Source organism: Xyrauchen texanus, chromosome 49 (genome assembly GCF_025860055.1).
Source record: "Xyrauchen texanus isolate HMW12.3.18 chromosome 49, RBS_HiC_50CHRs, whole genome shotgun sequence".
NCBI lineage: Eukaryota > Metazoa > Chordata > Actinopteri > Cypriniformes > Catostomidae > Xyrauchen > Xyrauchen texanus.
Genome location: NC_068324.1, coordinates 2,953,005 through 2,961,728, shown reverse-complemented (window position 1 = coordinate 2,961,728; position 8,724 = coordinate 2,953,005). Strand labels below are relative to the sequence as shown.

The window sequence follows — 8,724 nt, the reverse complement described above, 5'->3', positions numbered from 1 at the left end:
GGGTTGTTGTCCTTTTAACCTTGTGAGCCAGTGTAGTTCCACAATTGTGGCCTACAGCGCCATCTAGTGACCATCAGTAACCTAACAAGCACCACACAGAACAGGGTCTTTAAGATTTAAATGTGTAGATTTATCATTTCAACCATTCACCGAACAATTTAAAGAGTTAAATACATATATTTAAGGTCTCCTATATATATATATATATATATATATATAAGTGGAAACTCATCCAAATTAAATGTGCCTCTGTTGCTAAATTATTATTATACATATCCAAAGCATCTGTAAAATGATCCACTTTGTTTTTCGCGGAGAGGTTGTAGATCAGACGTATATGCCGGTGAGTTAACCTCCTGTGCTCAACTTTGTATCCTGGAAAGACATGAAAAAAATTAAATCCAGAACTTAAAAATGCAAGCTGTGAACTTGACATTAAACTTTGCAATTAAATGCAAGTTTTCAATTTTAGTGGCATGAGATTATTTACAGTGTGCATTTACATCAGTGCAAACTGATGCAACAATGTTACATAAGAAGAAATTAGGACAAATCAAGTCTAAACTGAGAGGAAACGGTTCCGACGGAGCGCCCTTTCGTCCTGTTATTTACCTGTTTGGCACGGTCCACACACTGAATGTACAGAGAGGCGATGTTAGAGCAGGTCAGAGTTTGGCCTTTATTTTCTGCATAACACTTCAATATCTGACTCTGTAGATCCGAACACACTGGCTTTATCTGGTATCTCCTAGAGAAAGTGAGAAAACCAGAGATAGCATGTGGTGCTAATGTTATTTGAAAACAAATTAAAAATGTTCTCATGAAAGTACGCACGATCGGTCACTAACCTGAAGCGGTTGTGTGTGTCCTCGAAGCCTTTCTTGTAATTTTCAGATGTGACTTTAGTAAACTGTGCAGCCTGTATGACATCATAGAGACAGACAGCACACATAATATACAGCATCAGAGAAACTCTTTGGGTCTTAAGTCTCATTTAAACTGGTCAGCGTCTTTTTCATGTTATGACATATTCCAATCGGTCTACCATTTTTTGACAGATTGACCAATAATCGGTTTAACCGATGTTTTTAACCGATATTTATACTTTTCTGTTTAATCGGTTATAATTTTTTAGTATGGAATTTACAGATAAATGTGCCCATTTTAGTTACCATTGAACAAAATGGCATAAATAAAAAAATATATTAAATATCGGTAATACATATCGGTTTTCGGACATTTTTAAACATAAAAATGAGCAGTATCGGTAATAAAAAAAACAAAAATCTATATTGGTCTATCTCCGGGTTATCAGCTCTCATGTCATGACATATTCCAATCAGTCTACCATTTTTTTAAGAGATTGACCAATAATCGGTTTTAACCGAAATTTTTACTTTTCTGTTTAATCGTTTATAATTTTTTAGTATGGAATTTACAGATAAATCTGACTGTTTTAGTTACCATTGTACAAAAGGACATAAATAAAAATATATATTAAATATCGGTTCTGCATATCGGTTTTCTGACATTTTTAAACATAAAAATGTGCGGTATCGGTAATATACAAATGTGCAGTATCGGTAATATAAAAATGTGCAGTATCGGTAATAAATAATAAATAAAATAAAAAATACAATATCGGTCTAGCTCCGGGTCATCAGCTCTCATATTATGACATATTCCAATCGGTCTACCACTTTTTGAGAGATCGACCAATGATCGGTTTAACCGATGTTTTTAACCGATATTTAAACTTTTCTGTTTAATCGTTTATCATTTTTTAGTATGGAATTTACAGATACATGTGACTGTTTTAGTTACCATTGTACAAAAGGGCATAAATAAAAATATATATTAAATATCGGTTCTACATATCGGTTTTCTGACATTTTTTGCAGTATCGGTAATAAATAAAAAAAGAAAAGAAAATCTATATCGGTCTATCTCCGGGTCATCAGCTCTCATGGCATGACATATTCCAATCGGTCAACCATTTTTTGAGAGATCGACCAATAATCGGTTTAACCGATGTTTTTAACTGATATTTATACTTTTCTGTTTAATCGGTTATAATTTTTTAGTATGGAATTTACAGATAAATGTGCCCATTTTAGTTACCATTGAACAAAATGGCATAAATAAAAAAATATATTAAATATCGGTAATACATATCGGTTTTCGGACATTTTTAAACATAAAAATGAGCAGTATCGGTAATAAAAAAAAAAAATCTATATTGGTCTATCTCCGGGTCATCAGCTCTCATGTCATGACATATTCCAATCAGTCTACCATTTTTTTAAGAGATTGACCAATAATCGGTTTTAACCGAAATTTTTACTTTTCTGTTTAATCGTTTATCATTTTTTAGTATGGAATTTACAGATAAATCTGACTGTTTTAGTTACCATTGTACAAAAGGGCATAAATAAAAATATATATTAAATATCGGTTCTGCATATCGGTTTTCTGACATTTTTAAACATAAAAATGTGCGGTATCGGTAATATACAAATGTGCAGTATCGGTATTAAATAATAAATAAAATAAAAAAATACAATATCGGTCTAGCTCCAGGTCATCAGCTCTCATATTATGACATATTCCAATCAGTCTACCACTTTTTGAGAGATCGACCAATGATCGGTTTAACCGATGTTTTTAACCGATATTTAAACTTTTCTGTTTAATCGTTTATAATTTTTTAGTATGGAATTTACAGATACATGTGACTGTTTTAGTTACCACTGTACAAAAGGGCATAAATAAAAATATATATTAAATATCGGTTCTACATATCGGTTTTCTGGCATTTTTTGCAGTATCGGTAATAAATAAAAAAAGAAAAGAAAATCTATATCGGTCTATCTCCGGGTCATCAGCTCTCATGGCATGACATATTCCAATCGGTCAACCATTTTTTGAGAGATCGACCAATAATCGGTTTAACCGATGTTTTTAACCGATATTTATACTTCTCTGTTTAATCGGTTATAATTTTTTAGTATGGAATTTAGAGTTAAATGGCCTCGGGGAAGACCCAGGATTAGGTGGAGAGATTATAGCTGGTTAATGTGGCTCGGGATAGGGAAGTTTGGGGCCCCCTGCTGGAGCAGCTGCCCCTGCGACCCGACTTCGGATAAGCGGTTGAAGATGGATGGATGGATGGTGCCCATTTTAGTTACCATTGAACAAAAGGGCATAAATAAAAAATATATATATTAAATATCGGTAATACATATCGGTTTTCTGACATTTTTAAACATAAAAATGAGCAGTATCGGTAATAAAAATTAAAAACAAAAAATCAATATCGGTCTATCTCCGGGTTATCAGCTCTCATGTCATGACATATTCCAATCAGTCTACCATTTTTTTTGAGATTGATCGATGATCAGTTTAACTGAAGTTTTTAGTATGGAATTTACAGATAAATATAAAAAATCGGTAACACATATCGGTGTCCTGACATTTTTTGCAGTATCGGTAATAAATAATAAAAAAAAGAAAATCTATATCGGTCTATCTCCGGGTCATCAGCACTCATGTCATGACATATTCCAATCAGTCTACCATTTTTTTGAGATTGATCGATGATCAGTTTAACTGAAGTTTTTAACCAATAGTTGAATCGGTTATCACTTTTTCAACTGTAACTTCTAGCCGGAGGTCTGTAAATATTTAGTTTATTTTGGTATAGGTGATGTCAACGTTTAATGATGCATCATACAAATATTTTGTATATTTAGTATTGTGTAGTAGTGCATCTGGTCACATGACATGTTGGGGGGTACGGAGGGTAAATCATTTCAATCTAAAATCAGAGGCTATTGGGAATTAATATTTTGCACTCTAGATAAGATGTGGAAAGCATGTTAAAGAAGAGCTTAAAGAAGATTGCCTTTTCTTGCAGTTTGGCAACCTGGTCCCGGAACAGACCGTCCTGCTTTTCCAGATCTTTCTGCTTCTCTTCCAGCTTCTGCGCCTGGCGGGAAAATCCACTGTCAGCCTGCAAATCTTCCTTAAATATCTATAAAATCCTGTAGTTAAATGACTTCAATGGAACATGCAATTACTTATTTGGTCCACTAACTTTCACACATGAAACCTTGTAAATTGCCATAATGGTGACAGAATTTACTTTTAACCAGCTATGTATGGAGGGATATATCAGACTACTTTGGAAAAATAGCGGGCATGATACATTTGCTATACTTTCATGGTTAATGTCATAAAGCCCATGGCGAAATAAATTAAATGGAAGTACTATGACGGCATATTTAACAATTAATTAATTCAATCAGTCACACAACATACAAGAAGCTGATCTCAAATCTCTTGTGAAAGAATGAAAGAGCATGCCATTGACAGAATGAAGCATCATTATGCTTACCTTTCTATCCATCCACTGCGAGACATGAGCCGATCAAGAGAGAGAGATAGAAAGGAAATAAGTGACAGTGGAGTTGACAGATATTCAGATATACAGATTAGTAGAGAAATCACAAAAGCATCTTGTGTGCTTCAGAGGAAGTTCAAATTGGTTAATCTGATTAGTGACCTAGAAATAATGCAAATCATAAAAAGTTCTTAAGTTTGTCATAATTTCTCTTTTTTTTAGAATCTTAAAACTTCAAATGAAACCATCACTACCATTGCACCCCATAGTAGCATCACACAAGCTCTGCCAATATTATCACATACTTTACTTGCGCCTTTGTGTGATGAGTGTAAATGTCTCTGCAAAATATGCACAGACATTTACACTCATATCACACACACACACACACACACACACAACACAGAGTTCCTGTTTAGAAGATCATTTTACATAATACTGCGCTATGAGATGATCATCCTGAATGTTCAGCTGCTCTCTCCTGATGGCATCTGCTAGAGTATGTTGATAGGACACCTTCTCTTCTTCCAGAACCTTCTGTACCTCTTTCTGAATCTGGAGTCGGGCTGCGGCTTCAGCTTGGGCCTTAGCTTTAACTTTCTCTTCCTCCAACCTAATAAAAACACACACAAAAACATATGCACACATTCAGTAACAATGAATACTATTTGTACCTATCAAAAATCACTTTATTGCAAGTATGTTGTTTACATGAATGTTACTGTTAACAAATCTTTAATTCTGTTCTTATTGTTGCGGAATCTTGAGTTCAATTGTTACTGTTGCGGAATCTTGAGTTCAACTGTTACTGTTGCGGAATCTTGAGTTCAATTGTTACCGTTGCGGAATCTTGAGTTCAATTGTTATTGTTGCGGAATCTTGAGTTCAACTGTTATTGTTGCGGAATCTTGAGTTCAATTGTTACTGTTGCGGAATCTTGAGTTCAATTGTTACTGTTGCGGAATCTTGAGTTCAATTGTTACTGTTGCGGAATCTTGAGTTCAATTGTTACTGTTGCGGAATCTTGAGTTCAATTGTTATTGTTGCTGAATCTTGAGTTCAGTTCTTAATGTTGTTGAATCTTTAGTTAAATTCTTACTGTTGCTGAATCTGGAGCTCAGTCATCTTTATCTCCACTTTCAGGAGCTTCTGCAGTTCTTCTTTGATCTGTGTCCTGAGCTCTTCCTCATTCACTAAACAGAAAATCACAAAGGAGTTTCTGTTAAGACTGATTTGAGCAAATGTGTACATAAGTAAAGAGATGTGGAGACTTTGCTGGTTCAGTCAAAAATGAATCAGAGAAACTTTGGTAAGTGTACCTAAAATGAATAATTAGCTGGACAACATAACAGATCCCCGACTCACCTTTGGTCTGTGTTTGTGGTGGTGGGGAAAGAGACCCCACTGGGTTAAGAAAAGGAGGTATAACAGGCTCCTCAACTAAAGGAAGATGAGGAGCTGGGGGTTCCTCAATGGAAGATGGATCCATTTCCACCATGGAAGGTGTTTTACTGGACAATTCCACAGCTGAGGTGGATGGAGAGGGTGGAACCGTTGACTCCTCCACAAGAGATGGAAGAGTGACAGGTATAGAGACTGAGGAGGGTGAGGCCACAGACCCGACAGACATTAATTCAGGTACACTTACAGGATTCTCAGGTGGAGGTGATTGTATGGGCAGCAGCATCACAGGTGAAGTGGAGAATTCAGGTATGTCTATAGGCTCAATGGGCTGAGTGGATGGTGTGGGTACATCCACAGCTTCAACATGTGTGGCGATCGGTTCAGATAGAACAATAGATTCAGTAGGTGAGGCTATAGATTCAACGGGGAAGACTACGGATTCAACAGAGGCTACAGATTCAATGGGTGATGCTACAGATTCAACAGGTGATGCTACAGATTCAACAGGTGACGCTACAGATTCAGCAGGTGACGCTACAGATTCAGCAGGTGACGCTACAGATTCAACGGGCGAGGCTACAGATTCAACGGGCGAGGCTACAGATTCAACGGGCGAGGCTACAGATTCAACGGGCGAGGCTACAGATTCAACAGGTAAGGCTACAGATTCAACAGGTAAGACTACAGATTCAACAGGTAAGACTACAGATTCAACGGGCGAGGCTACAGATTCAATGAGTGAAGCTACTGATTCAACAGGGGCTACAGATTCAACAGGTAAGACTACGGATTCAACAGGTAAGACTACAGATTCAACGGGCGAGGCTGCAGATTCAACAGGTGACACAACAGATTCAACAACTGCACATACAGATTCAATAGGTGGGGTTACAAGCTTAACAGGTATATCTGCAGATTCAGTAGGGAGGACAACAGGTTTGACAGGCATGGTAATGGGTTCTGCAGGCACATCCAGGCGTTCTACAGGTGTTATAACAGGTTTCGAGGTTATTGCTTCAACAAGAGTAGGTGGAGGGTGGGCTTCAGGCACAGTAGTATAAGTTATGGTTTCAACAGGTGTACTGGTTTGTTCCACAATTAGAGGATCAATTATTGTTTCACTAGATGCTTGCGAAGGTACATTTATGAGTTCAGCAGGTGAATCAACAGGTTGGGGTGGGGTTACAGATGCAGGCTGAGCAGGTGAAAATAAAACTGTATTCTCATCACCTAGCTGAGGAGTCAAAAGACCCACGGGTTGAGCAGGTAATGGGGCAGACTGTACAGTTGGAGGTGGTGCAGGTGATTCTTCAGTCACAGGAATAAGGGGTACTAATGGTGTTATCGGCTCTGAGAGAGGTGGAGGTACCAAAGCACTGGCGTATGATGGTGGATGAGGCATTACAGGTACGTGATGCTCACCAGGGGGTGAATGCTCAACATGAGGGGCTACAGGAGGGGTGCTGGGTGAGAGTTTGGTTGAAGTTTGAAGGCGCACCACACTAGGAGACTCCCTCATACGATCAATCACGCGTTCTGAGAGCTGTACGTGATAAGGAATAAAAAAACATCAGCAAATAAAAGTTTTTCCCCAACACTTATGAGATATGCAAGGGAAATTGAACCATAGTGTCAATGGATCACAAAAGTGACTGGTGTGATCAAATTAAGATTTAGTTTGGGTTAATTTTTTTGTGTTTCTCAATGTTTTTTAAAAACAAAATGCAACATGCTTGTTGTGTATGTTACTGAAAATTAAAGCCTTGTAAATAGTACTGTGGTGCTACATTAGATCAGTGATAGTATCAGATGGTAATACATTGGTATTTTGCCATATACCATGGTACTGAATGACTACCATATTCCTTCACCACCATACTATCATAGTATGTCCAAAAAACATGATAGTGCCAATGGACAAGTTAAAAACAATATGGTACATAACTAACAAAATTGTACCATGCATTACCATTTCCTTGTACATCAATGCATATGGATGCTTTGTAAAGTACATGGAAGTACCAAAAGTTCCATGGTCTTTTTTCACAACATACTGTATCTATACAAGCCATCTAAATGTTTTCAGAAGGTGTACATGTATGTGTATGTGTAATGTTTACCATCTAAGTCTTTCAATTGTATGCAACAGTTCAACAAGCATGACCTGTAGACTATATTTAACCTATATGCTCTATAGGACATTTTGTTCCACACCAACCAGTCAATGCATATCTTAGCATTTACACGAAATTGCAATGTCAAAGATTACTAAATCAGTACAAGTACGTCGCAACTTGTTATTGTTTTGCATTGGATGCAAATAGAAAATGCATTTGCATTTCAGTTGTACAACTTTAACGTTAGTCAAAAAAGGGTCTGCATTAAAAACTAGCTAATTTAGTTAATGCAACTCTATAAAGGCATGTTAAGTTTGTTGGTGTAGTAAACTTACCCGAATGCCCTTCACGAATGAAACCCCCTCCTCATTGTCCGGGTCAAAGGCAACGTGGCGCGAGCTGCTGCTTCCCCCCATAACTGCTGGGTTTTACAGCTATTTCTGCAGTTTAATATGATCGTTCTTGCGAATAAAACAATATGGGGGTTTGTGTTTCTTGTAGGAACAGACGCAATCTAGTGCTGTCTAAAATCCGAAAGCCCGTGTTGGAAATGCAGCCCTTCCCACTTCAGCACCCAGAGGAATCTCTTTATTGGGCGGCACGTGCAGCTAAAGATTAGCTGATGTTCTCTCTAGTGAAAGTGTTTTATTTATTTTTGATAGTACATGTACATTATTTGATAGTCCTAAGTACATTACTTATGACCTAAGTATCTTAAACAGACATGATTTTGCTTAACACCAAGCTAAAAGGTGTGGCCACTTCCAGCGTGGGGTAAATTACTAACTACTAATTACATCT

At 37.1% G+C, this 8,724-nt stretch overlaps 1 protein-coding gene across 5 annotated transcripts; it reads right to left on the bottom strand.

Moving 5' to 3' along the window:
- Window positions 1-129: 129 nt before the first annotated feature.
- Window positions 130-8,481, bottom strand: chchd3b (coiled-coil-helix-coiled-coil-helix domain containing 3b). Of its 5 annotated transcripts, none has more exons than XM_052123267.1 (10): window positions 8,259-8,481; window positions 6,051-7,349; window positions 5,768-5,963; window positions 5,502-5,595; window positions 4,835-5,015; window positions 4,397-4,411; window positions 3,905-3,988; window positions 849-919; window positions 613-748; window positions 130-375 (listed from the first exon to the last, which is right to left on the bottom strand). In XM_052123267.1, the coding sequence occupies exons 1-10, from the start codon at window positions 8,337-8,339 to the stop codon at window positions 349-351; spliced, it is 2,184 nt and encodes a 727-aa protein (XP_051979227.1). In that variant the 5' UTR covers window positions 8,340-8,481; the 3' UTR covers window positions 130-348. The 5 variants fall into 5 exon arrangements, with proteins under 5 accessions (XP_051979227.1, XP_051979229.1, XP_051979230.1 ...); XM_052123269.1 differs by having other exon boundaries at window positions 5,768-6,217; window positions 7,037-7,349; XM_052123270.1 differs by having other exon boundaries at window positions 5,768-5,998; window positions 7,037-7,349.
- Window positions 8,482-8,724: the final 243 nt, after the last annotated feature.